Source organism: Seriola lalandi, unplaced genomic scaffold (genome assembly GCF_002814215.2).
Source record: "Seriola lalandi dorsalis isolate HSWRI2012SDOR001 ecotype SW California unplaced genomic scaffold, Sedor1 jcf7180002054346, whole genome shotgun sequence".
In the NCBI taxonomy this organism is placed as follows: Eukaryota; Metazoa; Chordata; class Actinopteri; order Carangiformes; family Carangidae; genus Seriola; species Seriola lalandi.
In genome coordinates this window covers 928,260-950,165 of record NW_019524899.1, presented here as the reverse complement: position 1 = coordinate 950,165, position 21,906 = coordinate 928,260, and the positions used below count along the sequence as shown (strand labels likewise).

Here is a 21,906-nt window from a genome sequence, read left to right as displayed (position 1 = left end):
AATTAAAGCTAAACACAAAGTTAAGTAGAGGATGATGAGATGAGAACAAATGAAAAGTTAGAAGATCATCAAAGTTACAATTCATCAGGTGGGGGGGGGGGGGGGGGGGGGCATGAATGGCTGAAGCAAATTTCATGGAAATCCATCCAATAGTTTTGTTTCGACATTTCCAATAGTTATTGAGATATTTCAGCTTGGACTAGAGTGGTGGAGTTATTAACCAACATGACCATCCCTATAGCCACGCCATGAGCATGGCTAAAAACGATGGGTTGATTTTATTCTTTACTCAAATGGTGGTTAACCTGAGTTTACGTGGATCTGTTTATAACTTTGTGAGTCAGTCAGAGCACAACGCAGGAAAGTAAGAGTTACTAAAGATGTCACGTTTATTTCTGGTGAAGTTGTGCACTTTATCATGCCATGGTAATTATATGTTATGGCCTGCTGAACTTCCAGCAAGGCAAAGTCAGTATAATTAACTTCTCTCCCTCCCAGTTCTCTCCTCATTCCTTAAACTTGCTTCCTTAAAGTTTGGCCTTTTTTATTCTCAAGTATTGAAAGAAAAAATGGTGAGAGTAGCGAACATGTTCACCAAGAGGCAGTGACTGTCAGAGCTTTCCCTGGGTTTGTGCAGCAGAGGGATGGAGGTTAACAGAGAGAGAGAGGTACTGGCATCCCACCGGCTGCCTGGACAGAAGGGGCATTCTTCTCTTCGGATCCCCCCGGTCGTCTCCAACAGGCCACAGTTTGTCAGCCAATCTGCCAACCGTTTACTGAGGAAATGTTCACTTAGTGCAGGAAGTCTGAGGTTTCCCCCCATACGTTTGATTTCAGAAGTTACCCAAACAACACTGGGGTTATAAGTCAGGTCAGAACAACATAGGTGGGAACTAATTCCAGGAGGGGGCTTTACAGTGTCACTTCACCAGTAAGTGATACGTAAATAATCACCCATTACATCTGATACTATAAGATGATCACTCTTGGAAGATTACTAATAGTTTATACATAATCATGATCATATCAATAAGTTTAGGCTTCTACTGATGTTTTTTAATAATAATGATTTCCTGTTTGCTGTCAGTAGTATTGTTAAAAGAGAGACAATTCATGAAAGTCATTACACACAGTTTATCATGTTTGTGTAATTTTTTACATTGTTATATACTGAAGTTCTCTGTCAGTTTTAACACCATTAAACCGAATTAAGCATTTTAATGCGTGTGAAAGTTTAATATGGTTTATTAAGTTTATTCGGGGGGGGGGGGGGGGGGGGGGGGGCAGCACAGTGCTGCAGTGGTTACAAAAAGTAAGTAAAAAGATATGCTCAACATTAAGAAAAAACATCTGTACATACAAAAACTTAAAAATCAAAGCATTTAGTTCTTTATATAACTATGCTAATGATAAAGCATTTGTTGATATTTCATAGTTTTAGATTAAGCTTACATAGCATAATACTGCAAAATTGTTGAAGATCATAATAGACCTAAATACAAATACAAAAAAATTGAGCAATAGTATTTTACATAGATCAGTAAATAAGATAATAAAAGTAAAGAAAAAGCTTTTTCCCAATGATTTATGTTTATGTGCACATGATCATAATAATAAAAAATCTGAAATCTTATTATATGTTATACATTATACCCAAGTAAACAGTAGGCTAAACATATCATCAGAGTTAAAGTGGGCAATTAAGTATAGAAAATGGTACAATTCATTTACTTCTAACTTCTGTATATAGGTACCTTCTCAAGGGCAACCTCAATGAGTGGTTCACCTTTTAATGAGTGAACCAGCCCTCTGTACTTTATTATGCTAGTTGCTTAAGACTAGACAGTGCAATCCACCATGAGGATGGCATGGCGGCTGTTGCAGCTTTGAAACAGTGTTCACGTAGTTAGATTACATCCTTTCAAGACAAAAGGGACATTGCATCTGTTCCTTCGAACTGTCAGTAAAAGGAACTATGAGCATAAATATGTGTAGACACAGTGGTGGTGTGTTCCTCTAAGTCTCCCCACAATAATCAAGGGTCCTTTTCCACCAGGTTTTTGCAGTTCCACTAATGTCCTGCAGGGGAAGTACAGAGCGTGCTCACTGCAGTTTCTTCTGAGCCAGCTGGGCCAGCTCTTTGGCTTTCCTCCTCTTCAGCTTCTTCTTGAGGAGGAGCAAGTCGATGTAGACAATGTGATCTAACACCGCAGACGCGCAGAGGAGTCCGCCGTGAAGAGCCCCTGCTATCCCACAGCTGAACACGTCTTGTCCTGGAACAGAGAGATACATACAAGTTGCTGGATGAGACGAGACTAGCTGGAGTCTGGACGCAGATTCTTGTCTGTGTTTCCATCTAGACTGTGATTTTCTTCACAAGCTTTAAAAATAATACAATTTCCTCTGCTTAGCGGCCTTCCTACAGTTATGTCTGAAGGTTTTTAACTCTGCCACTTAATTAAAAGCAAAAACTGGCTAGTTTAGTATGAAACATATCGCATTTCATAATGTTATGAACCTTCCCACCTTAAGTAAATCAATCCGAGGGCTTGCTGAGACATTTCTATGCCTGCGAAACCTTCAATTGCAAACCACAAAGGGCTGACTATGCTTAGAGAAAATTTTAACATAAAATCCTTTGACAATAGTTTGTGAAAATGTTCACACCTGAGATGTAGAGGTTTTTGACGGGGGTGTTGCACCTGTTCCTCGCCACAGCCTCAGCATGGAAACGGTCCAGGTTGTGCTCAGCAGAGTACATGGCTCCACGCTGGGCACCCAGGTAGTGTGTGTTGGTCAGCGGGGTTGCCACGTCCTGGAAAACCAGCTGGAAAGCAAGTCAACACAACGACAAATTGATCTTTTTGTTGTTGTTTTATAAAATTAAAGGTCGTATTAATGTGCATGCTAAGACAATAGAAACATACTTAAAAAATCTGGTCACATCTACCTTGTCTCTGATTTTAGGGAACAAAGTGCAGGCCCAGTCAAAGAGGTTCTTTGCAAATCTCATTTTGTAGTTGTAGTATTCATCACCCCTTTTGCGCACAGTGGTGTCCTTCCATTCCTCAAACCATTCATACTTCACCATGGTCAGTATCGTCATGCAACATTTTCCTGGGAACATGAAATCAGATCATATTAAAATAAACAAAGATAAGATGATATTCTGGTAGCAGTGCAGCTTTACAACATTTATATTTATAAAACCCTTAATTTTACTTTTAGCATATCCTTTGTTTTTATCATAATGTGTTATTATTGTGGAAAAAGTATTGGATTTTGTTTGTACCTGGGTGTCTTATTTTGGCCTCTGGATCTTTGGAAGACGGGATTGTGATGAACATCATGGGAATGTTATCTGGTGCTTCCTCTTTGCTCAATGCAAAGAAGTCATCCATCCTAAAAAAAATTTAAAAAAAGTCAAATTTAGATCATCATCCTTAAATCAAAGCTTTATCAGCAACATTAAAGAATCCATCAGCATGGTATTTACATTCGGCAGCTCTAACCAGACTGATCCTTTACTCCATCTAGAGGACGAATAGGGAATTACTATCTTGATAGTTGAATAAGCCACATAATATACATTATGTCTTTTTATGTAAAATGTGTTTTTTTTCTTCTGGAGTAAATAAAAGTTGAGCCACTAGAAAAATGATAAATGTGTTCATGTTCGTGGTGGCAGGCCTTCACTGAGGAGTCAGTTTTGCCTCTGTGAGTTCATTGTATCATCATTGCTTATACAGTAGCGCTCCCTTGTGGTTTCTAAATGCTATATCCCTATTCAGTGTCATCACTGCCCTGCATACTTACGACTTGTCCATATCGTTGTTCTTGAACAGCCAGAAGTTAGTGGACTCGAGGCCCAACTCCTCCTCAGTTCCATCAAAGCCAGAGAAGACCAAGAACGATCCTCTGGCATGTTTCATCATGTTCAGTCTCTCCTGGATATCTATAATATGGGAGAGTGTAGAATCACCTTGCAGCATCTTGACTGATTTTACAAATGAATTTATGATATTTTTGAGAATCTGTCCATTCGGTTAAGACATTATAGTTGTGTTGCTCACCATGTTTGATTTGAATCTCAGGTGGAAGAAGTTTCTGGAAGGTGGTGAAGATGCCACAGTTTGAGACGACCACAGGTGCATGAACCTCCACTTCCTCCTGACCTCTCCTTACTTTCACACCTGTCACAGGCCACACAAAAAAAGGGAAGCTTTCCAGTCAGTTACCCGGAGAGCGTCTTACCTTTAACAGGTGAAAAAACGAGCTGCTGGATTCAGTTCTCACCATAAGCTGTTCCCTCCTCATTAACCAGGATCTGGGTGACGGGAGCTCTGACCAGACAGTTTCCTCCATATTTCTGAATTGTGCGGATGATGTGGAAGGCGATTTCACTGGCACCACCTTTAGGGTAGTAGGCGCCTCGTTTGTAGTGATGAATCAGGAGGGCATTGATCAGAATGCTGGAGTCTCTTGGAGGTACACCTGAAGAAGAAGTACAGAGTAAGGACTTTGCTATTTATTAAGTTCAGTTCATGTTACTGGGTAATAACTAAGATCTATTAAGAGTTTAGATCCAGCATGAATTCTGTGTCTCCTCAACATTTATAATTTAGCCGCATGAAACACATAAAGTGCTAGGACAGTGATATGTTCCTATTGACTAAGAGATCAGGGTGCTGACTCAGTGTCTGTTCATTTTAAGGTGTTCCCATCCATAGTGCCATAGTGAGGGACCTGTCCGACCTGTACATAACATCTGACCTCAATCCACTGTCTGAAGATTTGAGTAGAATACCAAAAGCCGCTGTAGTTACATTTTTGCAGACCCACCATAGAAAAGGTAAGAGAAGATGACATGGAGATCCTTGTTGCTGGTCAGGGTGTTCACCAAATCTGTTGCACACGTGCCGGTCAGGCGGAAGACTGGGGAGCAGATGTTTGCGATGCCCGACTTTAGCAGGAATAAAGACACCCACTGAGGGATCAGCTTTAAAGTTGCCAGATAGTGTGTCTTCCTAGCTGAGACCTGTTGGAATTTGGAGGAAGTTTGAAAGGGTTTTAGATTTAGAGTTTGCATTTTGGGGACAGGTGACAGAGTGAAATATGTGTCCACTTGCCCTCAGTACCTTCATGATTTTGAAGAATGTCTCGATGGCCTCAGTGTCATCGGGGAATTGCTTCAGCAGATGGGCCTTCATCTCAGTTTTACCAGAGAACATGGTGTACTCTCGTTTTTCGTCGCCCAGGCCGATGTGAATGGTATCGAAATGCTGATTCAGCTCCTGGAACTCCAGCTGGCCCTCGGAGATCTGGTCGAAGGCGATTCGCAACAGACTGTTCTCGTGGACCTGACCAATGTAGTGAAGCCCTGAAGAAGAAAGAGTGCAAAGTTATTTCCTGTAGCTTCTAAAGGAACAGTGGCATTGATATCTTCTTGAAAGTCACACCAGGGATAGGTCTAGTCTTTACAGCATCTATATTGTTGTGTTTACAGTCTCTTGTAAATGCAGCCTCTCAATCAGGGCTGCCCAAGCATCAACCACCTCAACTGAGGGGCAAAGCAAAAGTGCCTTAATCTTCAGTTCCTTCATGGCTGGGTGTTGCTGGCTCTAAATATGCTCTAAAACGTTCTCCTGAAAATAAATAACTACTCCTTTTCTTCCACAAGGTCTTGTCTTAACCTTTGAAAAATAAGGAAGTGTGAGTCTGAAGATGTCATCTTGAGCCTTTGGAAATTGTGAATTTTTTGACATTTTATTAAATGGTTGACAGATGTTGGATAATCGAAAATAATCATTATTTGCAGCCCTAGTCTCAGCCTGGTATTCTCTCTTTTTTTTTCTCCAGCTGGTAATCCCAACCAGAAGCTTCAAAACACCCCCTCTGAAAGTGTGTAAATGACACGCTACATCCATGTTTCTCTAGATTAAGGTGCTGCCATATTGTATTGAATGTCCTGTGCTAACTACAACACCTGAGAAAGCCGTTCTATGCATTCAGAAAATGTTCATTCATACGATGTTGCCACACCCTTGTGCACAGTTGGTGGTTCAGAAACTTTACTTACTACTGTGCCTCATCAGTTTACACCTTGAACACATATAACTGCTGTGTTGTGCTGCTAGACATGGTAGGCCCCCTGATAACAGCTCATACAGGCCCCTGAAACAGCAAATATCTATTTGATTAAACAAGATTGTTTTCCTCAATTGCAGTGACGACCTGTTATTGTTGTGTCAGATTCATTCAGTTTAACAAATTGAATCCAAATTTAACCAAACATGTATTTGCAACAAATTCTAGACATTATTCCCATTCAAGGTTGAAAAAAAATCATACTGCCCCTTTAAGACATAAGTATCTGAAGGTGCCAATTGCATACATCACAAGTCTTCTTACCAACATCAAACTCAAAGCCTTTCTCTATGAAGGTGTGGCAGCAGCCTCCCGCCTGGTCGTGTTGTTCCAGCACCAGGACCTTCTTCCCGGCTTTGGCCAGTGTGGCTCCAGCTGTCAGGCCACCGATACCACTACCGATGACGATGACATCCAGATTCTGAGGCACCTTGTCAAGCGTGAAACCTGAACGGAAACATACAGAACTGATGTTAACATGGTCAGATTTATCTCTCTAGTTCATATAGTTTTAATGCAAAGACATTGAAAATGTTATCACGACCAACTGCTGAAACTGAGACATGTGTTGCATGTGTTGCATAATTGGGTTACATAATTCAGTCTGAAGGTTGCACTGCACACCTCTCCCGTGTCTGTGTTCTCATGTTGGCAATAAACTGTAGATTAAACTGCTAACATAGTCATCAGGTCATAATCTAATTAAGATAAAAACACATACATGAAAAACAATTGCTGTACTGCTAATTTAAACTCTGACTGATGACACATCAAACAGGTGATTTAGATAAAACTGTATCAGCACAACTCAGAGGTTGTAAAACCTAGAGTGAGTTGGTTTTATTTACATTATAATTTGAAGAATATATTCTAGAGCCTAGTTTTATACATGTTGAGCTAATTGTTCATCTACTACCTCTGGCTTTAATTATGACAGTTCATAAGACTAATTTTAATTGGTGTCATGCCATGTTGATTGCAGTGTAAAGGTTTTAAATATATGAGGATTAGTTTAGCATTAGCTTAGCATAAAGACTTGGAATGGGAAATCTCAGTGCAAAAGTAAAGAAAACCAGCCTACCAACACCTCTAAACTTCAGTTAGCATGTTATGTCTCATTTGTTTAATTTATACAAACAGTTTAAAACTTACAGAGTTTATAGGAGCCGCAAAACCTCCTGTAAAACTGGTGAAATTTCACCAGAAATGTTCACAAAATAAAATGGAATTGACCCAATTGACCTTTTTTCACAGTGCATGTTTTGACTTATACATCATAGGATGAAAAGCACAAGTGCAATGATAACATGAATATTGGCTCTGCTCTATATAGATGTTCTAATTTCAGGAACCTACCAACATGATTGTAGTGTAGTGGTGATGTGAAAAAATAAATCAGGTTTGGTTAGGGTTCTCATACTGAAGCTCTTACTCTTAATATTGCTACAGAATTTCAACTATTACACAGTTAGTAGCTGGAATGTTGCTGTTTTTTCTTTTGCTGTTTTAATTTTTCAATTTTTTTAAAGTTAGTCTTATTTGTTTTTAGTTTTTCCTCTTTCTTGGCAGCATTGGTGCTTTGCTGGCTGGAGTTGATATATAAAACTCATATGGACATGTAAGTGGATAATTGTTTTCAGTTGTTTTGTATCTTGTTAAACTGAATATCCACAGAGCTCATCACCTGGTAGAAAATATACTTCTTTATGAAAGCATTGCATCACATTGCCAATTGATCGTGATGCTGCACACAGGCATTTTCGACTGCTATAATTTTACCTTGCTTGATGACTTTGTCCCGCTTCTTCTGATCAAACTCACGAGGTCCTGGAGGTCTCACTGACTCCAGGGAGAAAGGGCTCGGTTTCCCAAACAGGTACCAGTATGTACCACCAGCCCATATAACCAACCAGACTAAGAAAATCAAGAGCCACATTGTGGAGACGATCAAATCACTGTGACTGGTGTCTTTTCTGGAGCAGAGTGTTCGCAGCAGCAGGCAGCAGTGTGTCTGAACATCGTTCTCCTCAAAAGACCGCTTTTATTACGTCGAGTGCCAAAGGTCTGCAGGAGAGGGGCAGGAGTTTTATACGTAAAACTATTCATGTTATGACAAGTAATAAAGATAAAGTGCTGAAAGACCCATTTTCTCCAGCGATGACAGTGCACAGATCACAATAATGGTGTGCCAGCTGCTGTACAGTTACATATACATAATACGTCTAAAAACGTCTTGGTATATTTGGATATTTACATTTGCAGTAATGTTGTAGCTGGTGGATTGATGTCACCAAATGATGTGATGACTTTTCAATGTTTCACTTGTTTTTAAAGAAATTCTAATAGATGCTCTCCTCTATAAGCATAAACTGCGTAAGGGTCTGTGTAATATTTCAAAGTCAATGGTTTTATTAAATAAGTAAATAAACTTTGCAGATGACTAGAATTCACACTAATGTTGTAATCTAAAAGGTTACAAAACATTTTGTTTTCATCCTGCATGTAGTATGAATATATATTAATATATTTATAGGAAACCTAGTTAGATTAGATATATCCTCAATTGTTCTTATCTGATAAGGCAATTTAGATAAAGAATACACCATGTAAAAGTCATCCTTGACTATACACGCAGTGTCCACTTTTATGTCTTTACAACAGTCTAGCTGAGCCAAATCACTGAGTTTCAGCATTCCAGGTCTGATAACAAACACTCAGTTGTTGTCCTTGGGGACTGTTTAAAAAAAATGCAAGAAATCCAAACATGTGAAAATCATTAAAATCACTCTGGAGGCACCGGTCAACTACACCAACAATATATTTCTTCTGAAAAAGGATTTTTTTTTTTTTTTTTAAACGTAAATATCTTGTGATCTGTGTGATAACAGGTTTTTTTAATGCGCTATAATTTCATGTAATCCATGCATGGACTTTAAACTCCAGTTATACATTACTTCAGTTGACTTTGAGCTATAGATTTAATCTGCAGCTACAGATAACGTGAACCACAACAAAGCAACAAGCCGTTATGCTGGACACATTGAACATGAAATTCACCCAAAATTAAACTTAAAATAGTTCAAACTGGGCTCGTTGAAGATGTGACATACTGTAACTGTAACTAATATGGCTCTGTTCCGTTTAAGTGTTCCCGTCCTGTTCCTCCTGAATGAAATACAGTAGGACATTAGTAATGTTATTAGTTACAACTGTGTTTAACAGGTCATAATATCCACTGTGAGAGAGGTCTGACATTTAGACACATTTAGATTATATGTGATAATAAAATCCAATGGTCTTCTCCACCGCAGTGATCTTGTAAATTAAAGCCATTTAGATTCATTTAATCCATAAATGGGCCAATAATTACAGTTTACCAGTTATACATGACTATTTTTATTATCTTCATTTATACTTATATCAATAATTGTTCAAGAGGTATGTTATTTTGCGTATTTTACGAAAAGCAGATTACTTCACTCTGATGTGTAATCTGCACTCACCAGCTCCAGTGCTGCAACGTCCTTTGCCCTTTAACTGAAGCAGGGAGCTCAAAGTTTAGAGGTTGTTTTGGCCTCTGCGTTAAGTCAGGCTTAAACTTTAAGTTTGAAGCAAAACACTGATATCACCATAGCCCTTTAAATGATAAGTGGGTCACTATATACTAGGGAAGAGGTTAAGTTGCACAAAGGTGCTGATACAGTATGTGCTGCCTAAGGTAATTGGACTGAAAGGTTTAATGCAGCATGAGTTACCATTTGTTTCTCTTTGTATATTTTTACATTCATACCAATAGTTGTGTTGCCAGTGTTGAACAAATGATGTGTATTTGTTGTTTCCCAGATTGAAAAATGACACTAATTGGATGGAGAGCTGGAAGTGGAAGCCGGGATTGAAGCGGCAGGAATAAGCTTAAAGTCTTTGATACAGGAAGCAGCTCTGTGTCAACAGTGACCGACTGTGGCGCAGCACAGAAATCCTATTAAGATTAGACTAAGCAGTAGCTGCACGACTCCAGTGACTTTGCCCTGCTTTGTCTAGTAACACAGGTGAGCGTCAAGTTGACTTATGCTGATTTACTGTCAGATGTTGGAAATAAAAAAATATATAGTTCACCCCTATTTGATATTAACTAATACAATAAAATGAGCTGAAAGTGCAATAGGAGAGCAGTAAAAGAGAGATTTACTAATCTATATCAATAATCAGAGCAGCCAGGTCAAGGTAAAGCTTTATACAGCTATTTGCATTTAATTACAAATTGACAAACATTTTTATATCAACAGATACGTACAGTAATCCAGTGATGGAAAAGGGTCTCTGTCCTGGTCGCAGTAACATTACAGATCTGAGTTTTCTTTCTACTGTACATTTTATCTATTAGAATTTCTACAGGAATATTACAGCAATGTCACAAGCTCCCATTAAAAAAAAAAACGCATGACTTTCCCCTGGATGTACGTGTGCTATGTTATTATGCAGCCTCCCTTGTCTCCCTTGTAGGGGTTCTTGTCATCTGGAACTCCCTTAATCAGCGGGTCATTCGGTAGCAGTCCTTCAACGAAAGTGATCGTGTCTGCGCAGTTTGCACTCACCTGTTGTTCAGAGGAGAGATGAAATCAAATGTGAGCACTTTCAAACAAACACACACACACACACATACACACACACACACACACACACACACACACACACACACACACTCAGGGACACATTTAAACATACATGCTAAAAATTCACTGAGCATTTATCTTCCCCATATTGTTTACAAGAGGTTTTTGGTACCTTAAATTAAAGATGAGGTTTTTCACAATTGATGGCAAGAAAATATGAAATTGGGTAGGAGAGAGAGAGAGAGAGAGAGAGAGAGAGATTATTCACTTACTGGTGTCCTGGCTGTACTAACTTCCTTCTTCAATTGTTCCAGCTCCATTTTCAGGATTTCCTTATCTGACATATCCCGAGCCATCTTGGCTGCAAGAAGAAACCAAGATCCTTGTTTTGAAAAGTGTTAAATATCCCAACAAATGCCTAAAAATGTACAAAATGTACTCTTGTGAAAATGCCTGTTTCTTTTAGGTCAATATCATCCACTGTTTGTATTAAAATATTTCAGTGTCAAAATAGATATAAATCCAACAGAGATAAATGTCTCAATGATGAGTCGTTACCTGTTGAATGTCAAGATCGCCAACAATCTGAGAAAAGGTGTTGGCTCCTAAGAGCTCATCGACTGTTTGCCTTCCTCTAGTCCTGTCGCTTCTCCACACTGACTGATCCGTGCTGTCCCACTGCTCTTCATCCCAGCTGATCCCTGGCTGCTGGCTTTTGGGAGAGGTCGGCACAGGATTGGGCCTGATGTCACCAATCCCCCGTGATGAGATTAAACAATCAGGTGCCGTAACCCCTGAACAGGAAGGAGGAAGGGACGAAGGCACAGATCCTTATAGATCTGCAGACAGCACGGCGGAGAAAGTGAGACACTGAAATAGAAATGATGGATGCGTGAACGCCACATCATCTGTTACTGACTGTGGTACACATGCCAAATTACGAAATAGTGGGATCGGTTGTATCTATGCATTGCTTCTCAGTTACTTTTCATCAATGTTGCATCAGTAGTCAATCAAAGCAAGTTATTCCAGCACTTGTAATAGTATTTTAACTTTGCAAATATGTAGCTTTAGTATACATAGGCAGAGAAAACGAATATTATCTTATAAGACAATATTAGAGGTGGGTTCATTGTGTGTTTTTTACTGTACATCATGAGCATCAGGCCTTGCATCAAAAGGAAGGAGGCCAAGTCTTCATCACTGATTTGATTATATACTTTAATCTTTCAGTCTATCCAATCAGTTACTCTTAGTCATCTAACGTCATTCTACACAACACGACTGATGCTCATGTTTTTGTGAATGAATTTGTTTTTGTGCAAAGTCTGGTTGTATTTTCGGCTCTTGACATTTACAGCTTTCATTTTTTTGTTAAGGTTTTAAAAACTGCATAGATACATACAGTATATGCTTGTTCAGTATTATCGCAGCACATTCTGTATTCTGTTCAGCACTGCAGATATTTTCCACTTGATACTGAAGGTGTTTCTTTCAGTGTAATCTGAGGCGTTTTCTGTCTCTGAAAACAGATTGACTTCATCACAGTGGCTCGTCGAATATGAACCAAAAACCCACACTGTCATTTAAAGTGTTGATGATGATGATGATGATGATGATGATGATGTAGCTGGGGGTTGGACTCAAGTCTGGAACAAAGAACTTTCTCCATCCGATCTGAAGTTTTAATAAGTTTTATGAAAACCGCTTTTCTGTGCCTGTCATCCCCACCTGACATTTCATCTGAGACATGACAAGCTACTGATCCTTAACTAAACCTTCAGCAGGACTCACAGTAAGCCATTTTCAGGATCTGGGTTAGTCTCATCCACTCAAGATTAACCTCATACACGTCACGGTGGATTAACAGCAGTGTGGAGACGCCCCTGATCATCACCGAGCACCTGATGAAAAACACTTTCATTGCCAGAAAATAACTGTTGCATTAAATTGCAGCCATTTGCAAGAAATTGTCTCAATGACACTGGTGAGTCTGAGACTTTTTTTAAACTCACAGAAGGGCTGAAAGAATTTATTGATTAGTGTATGGACAGAAAATTCATCAACAATAATTTTGAAATTGAATTAAAGAATTTAACAGATTGTTAAACTTTAGAGGTTTAACAATCTGTTGAGTTTACATTCTACAATTACACATAAATGATACATATACATATAATATTCTTCATTTTTAAAATGATAACAAGATTTGTATTTCTTTACCAGAATAGTTATTATGATATTGTGCTGAAGGCTTTGAAAAAGTATAGGTTATCATGTATAGAGTTACAAACTTGCAGTAAGTATATATTTTATAATGAAATTAATGTAGAAAAATGTTCATGCCTAATCAATGATTTCTTAGGATTTACTGGTTATGGGCATTTTTCTCTATTTTCCTATAGGTTATATACAATAAATAAATACATAAATAAATGAGTAATAACAATAACAATTAGCTATAACAACTATAGAACATGCGGCTTCTCAGCCAAGAAAGAGAAGTGACCAAGAATCTGATCATTCTGGCTGAGCTCCAGAGAGTGTGGGGATGGGAGAAACTTCCAGAAGGACAACCAATGCTAAGCATCATGTCCGAGTGATTACCAGGTTGTTGAGTGTTTTTGACACAAAATGATATGTCATAATAAGAAGATTGTTTATTGACATACCATATTTCATTATTCAGTTGAATCACACTCAACTACCCAAAGATTTATGGGAAACGGCTGCAACTGTTGTGCATGAGCTTAGATAAACTCCTTTAATCATCCAGTGAATGAAAAGGCACTGTTTAAATCTAAACAGCAATCCCACCTAATAATCGTTACTTGCAGCGCAAATTAATTAATTTTAGTTGAAATAAACAACTGCTTGACTAAAGTTAAAACGCTGAACCTACAGGAATAAGGTCAAGTAGCAGCTACAGACACATTTTCCTCCAGTGACCTCTAACGTTTCTGTGATGATCTGCTTTGTCCTGTGGATGGCGGTGTCGAACCATTTTAATCTCTTGTCCAGCCCCCTTCGTTCTGTCAACCAATAGGAGGATGCCTTTGTCCTGCGAACGAACGTCTTTTCAAAATAAGAGCCTCGGAGTAGTTTGATTCAAAGATTACTCCTCTTCAGCATCTAGAGCAATTGTATGTCCATACAGTACCGGAAACTACAGTTTATGGAGCGATTCCTAGGAACCTAGTTTCTTGCGCCACCGCCACCTAGCGATTAGAAGTACCGGAGGCTGCAGTTTCAGGATTGTATTTAACTTTATCCAATCGTAGTTTTAATGTTGTTTTCCACCAAAATACTACAAATAAAGATGGAAACATATGCTATGACCTTTGCAGTATAGAAGTCAACCAGAAATTTGAGAGGTTGGAGAGAGGCAAGACAGAAGGACAACTACTGGGACAGATTGAAGATTATATACTGTGTATATATATATATGTCCTTCAATACAATAATAAACAATAACAATAACAAGGATTGTGAATAAATGTGTGAGTTTCCCTCAGCTCTACTCCCCATAGATGAAAAATTAGGGCAACTAAAATCAGTTCAGTAAATACATATAAACTAATACAGTTCGTATATAAAGTATAGAAATGACCAAAAAAGCAGCATTAATAGTAATTTAATACAAATTATAATGTAATATCTTAATGTTACTAAAATATGGCATAGCCTCTAATAGATTGTAAGACAAGTTCCTGCAGTAAGGGAGGCTGCAGTTACAGACCGCAGTGTATTATTAATAATTATATATAATTTCATTAATATAAATATCGTAGATGGTTGTGTATCCTAATATATTTATATGGCAGAAACTAGAGTCCGACAAATGCGGTCCTGAAACTGCAGTCTCCGGTTCTGCAGGAACACCCTGCTCAGTTAAAGATGTGTACTTTTATTTCGACACGTAATGGTATTTTGGCCGGATGTTCATTCAGCATCTTGTCGGCGGATAGGTTAGAGCTGAGAGGCAGCCATGGCAGCTCCCAGCAGGAAGCAGGTTTTCAAGTTTCTCAGCCAGTTTGGAGCGTTTGTTTTGACCCGGTTTGGATTTTGGAACTGCTTCTGTATGTTGATGCTGTTTGCTGAGCGAGCGGACTCAAAAAGGTAAAAGGAGTGGGGCAGTAGAGCACTCACATGAAGCTAACAACAGCTAACGAGCTAACTGTTCTCTTAAATTTATACAAAATTGACTTCATTTTCACAATAGTTGTCAAAACAGTTTATAGCTGGACAACTTTTGCGTTCTTCTCGACCTTTTTATATATTTTCTGTTGAAAGTGTAAACCTGCCAGCTAGCTAACGGGGGCTGTATTTCAGAAATTAGAGCAAACCTCAGGTCATAAGGCTGCAGCCATATGGAGATGTTTAAATTAAAGCTGCAAGTTACATTTTGCCTGGTTTGTAATTTTCTGTCGGACAGCGGAAGGTCTGTAATTTTCCTTGGTTTTCATCTCTTATGTACGCTGGGTGTGTATTGTTTAAGTCTGTGGTGGGTTGGTCTTATTTAGACTACCACACCCCTCTGAATTATCCTGTCACCACAGCAGCTATAAGGGAAATGTGTGCAGATTTTGAGATACCTGTCTGGCTCTCTGTGTTGGGGTAATAGGTGCAGGAGTATATGAGTTAGTTGAGTTTAACTTATCAAGCTTAATTTTAATTTTATAATTAAATTTGATTATTGTTTTTAGTATGATAAATTAGCAATAATTGAACCATTAAATGCAGTATTCTCCTTAAGAGGTTTTGACTACTGGTCATTTTTAATATACTTAAGATGATTGTTTTGGGTTAATTGTTATAGCAGCTGTCATTACAGCAGAAACAGTCTACTCCAATGTAATGTACAGCTTGTGGTCTTGCAACGATACACAATCATATGTATATACTCACTTAAAACAAAGTATGATATAAACAATATGTAATAAATAAATGAGTAAACATAAAGCAGTAGCTGTATAAATCAAATCAGACCACCATGTTTGAGTTGATACCTTCATTGTCATCTCCAGGAAGCCAGACATCCATGTACCGTACCTGTATGTGGATATGGGGGCCGCAGTGCTCTGTGCCAGCTTCATGTCATTTGGGGTGAAGAGGAGGTGGTTTGCAATGGGTGCTGCCATACAACTGGCCATCAGCACTTATGCATCGTATGTCGGAGAACAGGTGTACTACGGGGACTGGCTTAAGGTGAGTCACCTTCTGTTATACACCGTAAGAAAGCAGCAACGCTGCTGTTGGGTTACCCCTGTGCTTCCAAACACAGAGCTTCAATTTTCTTCACCAGATTTCTCTATGGTCACACTTTAATATTAGTTATTATGCTGTAGGTAGGCTTTTCCTCTAGTGTCATTGTAAACTACACCAAGGTTTTGAAGAAGTCACACCTTATGTGATATCATGAAGGAAATGATGTTTCCACAACACAAATTTATTTTAGGCAATTTGACATGAGGTAAAGTTTCAGCATCATCACATCAACATCATAAAGTAATTTTTTTGTTATGTTTTTTTATTTTTTATTTCATTTTCTTTTTCTTTTATTAACCTTTCCAACACATAAAGACCATAATGCAAACAGAACAAATGTGGGCACATAAAAGTAGTTGATACAAATAAAATTAGAAAAATTATGGACATAAAAAAGTACACTGTTCACATAGAGGTCAAATTGGCCCAGGGCAGTGTTGAAATATTAATCAAAAAGAGATCTGTGTCCCACATGAAGGGACAAGTTGGATCTGGGTCACCACTACAAATTTGAAAGTAAATTTGAGAGAGAGTGGCACTGTAGTAGAAACCTGCCTCAGATTGTTACACCCTGAACTGTGTTGCCCTGCAGGTACGAATGTATTCCAGAGCGCTGGCTATTATTGGCGGCTTTCTGGTTCTGGCCAGTGGGGCGGGGGAGGTGTACAGACAGAAACCTCGCAGCAGATCCCTGCAGTCCACGGGACAGGTTTTCCTTGGAGTCTATCTCATTTGCACGGTAAGACCCATATCAGTTTTATAGATTGTCTGTATAGTGCAGCAGATAAGCTTGTAATGGAAGGTATTGTGCATTTTATGACTACAGCATGAAACTTTCTCGAGTGTTTCCATAAACCATTAAGTTTATTTTCAGATGTGGAGGCAGTCCAGATGTGACCTCTGGGACAGGGCAGAGCCCCCTGGAGTAATGGGTGTGGTCCAGACCAAACTAGAGTGCTAGCTTCTGATTAGAATGTTCATGCTATTGTTCTAGCTAGTCATGTGATTCCATAGAACACACAGCAGAAATTGTCAGTGTTTCTAATAAGCTATAGCTACCTTCACACCTGGAAATGGTGGGGTCTGCAGTCCCCCTGCAAAATTGGTGCTCTAAGCAAAAGAATTATGCCTTACTATAATATGACGTTTTTATGACTTAATATAGTATGTCGTTTCTATGGCATTTTTATACCTTATTATAATATGACGTTTTTATGCCTTACTATACTATGATGTTTTTATGATTTAATATACTATGTCGTTTCTATGGCATTTTTATACCTTATTATAATATGACATTTTTATGCCTTACTATACTATGATGTTTTTGTACCTTATCATACTATGACGTTTTTGACTTACTATACTATGATGTTTTTTTTATGGCTTACTATCCTATGACCTTTTGCCTTACCATACTATGACTTTTCTATTAAATACTATACTATGATGTTTTTCATGCCTTACTATATACTATGACTTTTTCAAGCCTTACCATACTATGACGGTTTTATACCTTATTTTACTGACTTATTTAAACCTTACCATACTATGATGTTTTCGTTTTTATGCCTTACTATACTGTGAGATTTATACAATGATGTTTTCATGCCTCACCAAATTATGATGTTTTTGCGCCTTACTATACCATGATGTTTTCATACCTCATTGCTACAACATTTTTATACCTTACAATGCTGTGACATTTTTTATACCTTACTATACTTTGTCGTTTTTATTGCTTACTATACTATGACGTTTTTATGACTTACTATACTGTGACATTTTTATACCTTACTATACTATGACATTTTTATACCTTGCTATACTATTACATTTTTTAGTACTTACTATACTATGAAGTTTTTATATTGTACTATACTATGTCATTGCTATGACATTTTTTATACCTTACTATACTATGTCATTTTTATGCCTGACTATACTATGATATTTTTATGCCATACCAAATTATGTTTTTATGCCTTACAATACTGTGATGTTTTTGATTCACTATAGTATGTCGTTTTCATGACTTACTATATACTATGACGTTTTTATGACTTACTATTCTATGTCGTTTCTATGTCATTGCTACAACATTTTTATACCTTACAATGCTGTGACATTTTTTATACCTTACTATACTTTGTCGTTTTTATTGCTTACTATACTATGACGTTTTTATGACTTAGTATTGATAGTGGGGCTGAAGGAAATATGGACTTCTGTACACTGACACTATAGTTTTTGTGACTTACTATAGTATGATGTTTTTATGACTTAATATACTATGTCGTTTCTATGACTTACTATACTATGTCATTTCTACAACATTTTTATACCTTACTATACTGTGACATTTTTCATACCTTACTATACTATGTCGTTGCTATGGCGTTTTTATACCTTATCATAATATGACGTTTTTATGCCTTACTATACTATGATGTTTTTGTACCTTATCATACTATGACGTTTTTGACTTACTATACTATGATGTTTTTTATGGCTTACTATTCTATGACCTTCTGCCTTACCATACTATGACTTTTCTATAGAATACTATACTATGATGTTTTTCATGCCTTACTATGTCATTTTTATACCTTACTATACTAGGACATTTTTAGGCCTTATCTACAATGACGTTTTTGTACCTTACCATACATGACATTTTTATACCTTACTATATACTATGACTTTTTCAAGCCTTACCATACTATGACGGTTTTATACCTTACTATACTGACTTTTTTAAACCTTACCATACTATGATGTTTTTGTTTTTAAAAAAATTCAGTTTTTATGCCTTACTATACTGTGACGTTTATACAGTACACACCAAATTATGATGTTTTTGTGCCTTACTATACCATGACGTTTTTATACCTTACTATACTATGATGTTTTCATACCTTATTATACTATGACGTTTTTATGCTTTATTATACTATGATGTTTTTATACCTTACTATACTATGTCATTTTTATGCCTTACTATACTATAATATTTTTATGCCATACCAAATTATGTTTTTATGCCTTACAATACTGTGACGTTTTTGATTTACTATAGTATGTCGTTTTCATGACTTACTATACTATGTCTTTTCTATGTCATTGCTACAACATTTTTATACCTTACTATACTGTGACATTTTTTATACCTTACTATACTTTGTCGTTTTTATGACTTACTATACTATGACGTTTTTATGACTTAGTATTAATAGTGGGGCTGAAGGAAATATGGACTTCTGTACACTGACACTATAGTTTTTTTTTTATTTTTTATGACTTACTATAGTATGATGTCTTCATGCCTTACTATACTATGATGTTTCTATGACATTTTTTATGCTTTACTATACAATTACTTTTTATGCCTTACATACTATTATTATTATTATTATTATTATCAATATAATTATTATCATTGTTACCAACAATGAGCTAATGGACATATGAATTTCCCCTTGGGGTTAAATGATGTATATATCTATCCATCTATCTATCTATGACATTTTTATGCCTTACTCTACTATGACATTTTTTATGCTTTACTATACTATTTCATTTTTATTACTCACTATACTATGTTGTTTTTATGACTTGCTATACTATGACATTGTTCGTAAGCTTGTATATGGAAGGTATTGTGCTTTTTTTTTTTACTAAAGCATGAAACTTTCTCCAGTGTTTCTATAAACCACAAAGTTTATTTTCAGATGTGGAGGCAGTCCAGATGTAACCTCTGGGACAGGGCAGAGCCCCCTGGAGTAATGGGTGTGGTCCAGACCAAACTAGAGTGCTAGCTTCTGATTAGAATGTTCATGCTATTGTTCTAGCTAGTCATGTGATTCCATAGAACACACAGCAGAAGTTGTCAGTGTTTCTAATAAGCTATAGCTACCTTCACACCTGGAAATGGTGGGGTCTGCAGTTCCCCTGCAAAATTGGTGCTCTAAGCAAAATTATGATACATGGCCACAGCAGCAAATCTACATATTTATGCAATTTTGGCAAAGATATATATGATTATAATAGAGAAATGGGGCAACAACTGAAAAAATTCAAGGTCAATGACAAGGTCACCAGAGGTCAGATACAAATTGCCTCCACGTCAGAAATAAAACCTTGAGGTATGTAGATTATATTCAGAAACTTTCATGCTTAAGTCATAAAATGCACAATTGTTTTGCCTACCTGCCCCACTAGTATGTGGGTGAGCTCAGTAACATATTCTGACAGTCTGAACAAGAGCAGAGCATTCACAGAGATTATTAAGTGACTAAACCCCATACCCAAATTATTATAAAGTGCTTTTTATTAAAAGAACATGCCAGAGACCTTATGCAATTAATTTGATTATTGATCATTCAATTAATTAAGTGGTCAAGGCATTTTCAAGCAAAAACTCCCAACACACATTTAGATGTGAAGATTTGTTGTATTTTTCTGTTCCATTAATAATTCAAACAAGACATTTGAAAACATCACCTTAAACTCTGAGAAACTGTGATGGATCATTTTTCAGTATGTGAAATGAATGAATGAATGAGATTAAGATATTCTGCACACTGTATTTGTGTAGGTCAACTAAATCATGTTTTCCTTTAAAGTTAAAGAGTAAAACCAAACCAAAGCCTGTTTTCAGTGTAATTTTAAATATTGCAATACCCACTCCCCCCCACTAGGTGTACTCCCTCCAACACAGCAAAGAGGACAGGCAGGCCTATCTGAACCACATTGCTGGGGGAGAGATCACTCTGATGCTGCTGGAGGTGCTGTTTGGGGTGCTGGCTCTGGCCTTCCTCTCTGGCTGCTACATCCGGCTGGCCGCTCAGATCCTGGCCACCGTCCTTCCTCTGGTGATCCTGCTCATTGACGGTAACTTGGGCTACTGGCACAACACTCGCAAGGTGGAGTTCTGGAACCAGATGAAGCTGATAGGACACAACGTGGGCATCTTTGGCGCAGCGCTGATCCTAGCTACTGACGGCTGAACCCTCGGGCTCCCACAGACAACTTTTTTTGCACTGCGCAGGATGAGATTGTCTGCCTTTACTGTTTGTCACTGCCCGACTTTGTTTTCAAAGCAGCTGTGGTTCAGTGACCTCTCAGGATTCAGACTCTCCCAGCTGAGACAGTTGGATGAAAGCCAAGCGGTTGATTGTCATTGCCTACCAGTTGGTAGCTTTGTTTTTGCAAGAAAAAGAAAAGAAAAACCTGAGCTTCCTTTTTTGCAATTTAATAATTTATTTGGATTCATGTTTACATTTTGTCTCTGTTTTGCTCTGAATCGTGAGTATTGGTACTTTATACCTACAGGCAAAATACCTTTTACTCCAAAAATGATAGTCTTAAAATTGTTTTCCTTAAATGTTTTACAGTATATGGTTGAAATATTTTACACATAAAGGGAAACTTTAACTATATATGTGGTATTGCTTTCCGACCATTTGGTAAAAAATAAAAATAAAACACTATATTTGTTTTGCTATTAACTGGTGCATTAACGTTAATGTGTTGGTTTTTATTACATTTAATAAGCACAGCTTTTTAAACTTCTGTGTAAAACACATTTTATACAAAATAATGTGAAATCATTTCATTCACAAGATGCTGAAGACGATTGTCCAAGTTTGAATATTTTCATTATTAAAACAGTTTTATTTCACTGAATAGAACAAACTTTAGTTATACTGTAATAATATTTATTTTGCTATCAATGACCAATCAACTAAAGTGAACAGTGTTGCGAAGGATAAATCAGATAAATGTAACTGATGAGCCTGTCAGACTGTTCATGGTGCATCAGTATGTTTACTGATTAAATAAAAAATGAATGTAACATTTTCATATGTTTTACCTT

At 37.4% G+C, this 21,906-nt stretch overlaps 3 protein-coding genes and 1 long non-coding RNA gene across 5 annotated transcripts; 2 read left to right on the top strand and 2 right to left on the bottom strand.

Annotated features, from left to right (window-relative positions):
• Positions 1-1,221: 1,221 nt before the first annotated feature.
• Positions 1,222-8,083, bottom strand: LOC111656127 (inactive all-trans-retinol 13,14-reductase). The gene is made up of 11 exons (XM_023407716.2): positions 7,927-8,083; positions 6,412-6,594; positions 5,139-5,380; positions 4,843-5,038; positions 4,297-4,494; positions 4,074-4,193; positions 3,817-3,955; positions 3,293-3,402; positions 2,951-3,117; positions 2,668-2,827; positions 1,222-2,273 (listed from the first exon to the last, which is right to left on the bottom strand). Exons 1-11 carry the CDS (start codon positions 8,081-8,083, stop codon positions 2,104-2,106), a joined length of 1,842 nt encoding a protein of 613 aa, XP_023263484.1. The 3' UTR covers positions 1,222-2,103.
• LOC147819040 (uncharacterized) lies at positions 6,024-11,296 on the top strand. 2 transcript variants are annotated; one of them, XR_015437345.1, is made up of 2 exons: positions 6,024-6,628; positions 9,991-11,296. It is a non-coding gene; the product is annotated as an uncharacterized LOC147819040 (long non-coding RNA). The 2 variants fall into 2 exon arrangements; XR_015437344.1 differs by having other exon boundaries at positions 6,024-7,765.
• gngt2b (guanine nucleotide binding protein (G protein), gamma transducing activity polypeptide 2b) lies at positions 10,614-11,445 on the bottom strand. Its single transcript, XM_023407766.2, has 3 exons — positions 11,319-11,445; positions 11,033-11,121; positions 10,614-10,742 (listed from the first exon to the last, which is right to left on the bottom strand). Exons 2-3 carry the CDS (start codon positions 11,114-11,116, stop codon positions 10,614-10,616), a joined length of 213 nt encoding a protein of 70 aa, XP_023263534.1. The 5' UTR covers positions 11,117-11,121; positions 11,319-11,445.
• Positions 11,446-14,720: 3,275 nt separating this feature from the next.
• tmem101 (transmembrane protein 101) lies at positions 14,721-21,885 on the top strand. The gene is made up of 4 exons (XM_023407715.2): positions 14,721-14,879; positions 15,788-15,968; positions 16,621-16,767; positions 20,729-21,885. The coding sequence occupies exons 1-4, from the start codon at positions 14,749-14,751 to the stop codon at positions 21,035-21,037; spliced, it is 768 nt and encodes a 255-aa protein (XP_023263483.1). The 5' UTR covers positions 14,721-14,748; the 3' UTR covers positions 21,038-21,885.
• The last annotated feature ends 21 nt before the right edge of the window (positions 21,886-21,906 follow it).

What these genes read in the sequence shown, in the direction of transcription:
- LOC111656127 (XM_023407716.2), bottom strand. Translation starts at nt 8,083, where the DNA reads ATGTGGCTCTTGATTTTCTTAGTCTGGTTGGTTATATGGGCTGGTGGT. An exon ending in AACAACGATATGGACAAGTC is followed by an intron (nt 3,403 to 3,816) that starts GTAAGTATGCAG and finishes AATTTTTTTTAG; the next exon opens with GATGGATGACTTCTTTGCAT. An exon ending in GGCCAAAATAAGACACCCAG is followed by an intron (nt 3,118 to 3,292) that starts GTACAAACAAAA and finishes TCATGTTCCCAG; the next exon opens with GAAAATGTTGCATGACGATA.
- gngt2b (XM_023407766.2), bottom strand. Translation starts at nt 11,116, where the DNA reads ATGGCTCGGGATATGTCAGATAAGGAAATCCTGAAAATGGAGCTGGAA. An exon ending in TTAGTACAGCCAGGACACCA is followed by an intron (nt 10,743 to 11,032) that starts GTAAGTGAATAA and finishes TCTGAACAACAG; the next exon opens with GTGAGTGCAAACTGCGCAGA.
- tmem101 (XM_023407715.2), top strand. Translation starts at nt 14,749, where the DNA reads ATGGCAGCTCCCAGCAGGAAGCAGGTTTTCAAGTTTCTCAGCCAGTTT. An exon ending in ACTACGGGGACTGGCTTAAG is followed by an intron (nt 15,969 to 16,620) that starts GTGAGTCACCTT and finishes GTTGCCCTGCAG; the next exon opens with GTACGAATGTATTCCAGAGC. An exon ending in GAGTCTATCTCATTTGCACG is followed by an intron (nt 16,768 to 20,728) that starts GTAAGACCCATA and finishes CCCCCCCACTAG; the next exon opens with GTGTACTCCCTCCAACACAG.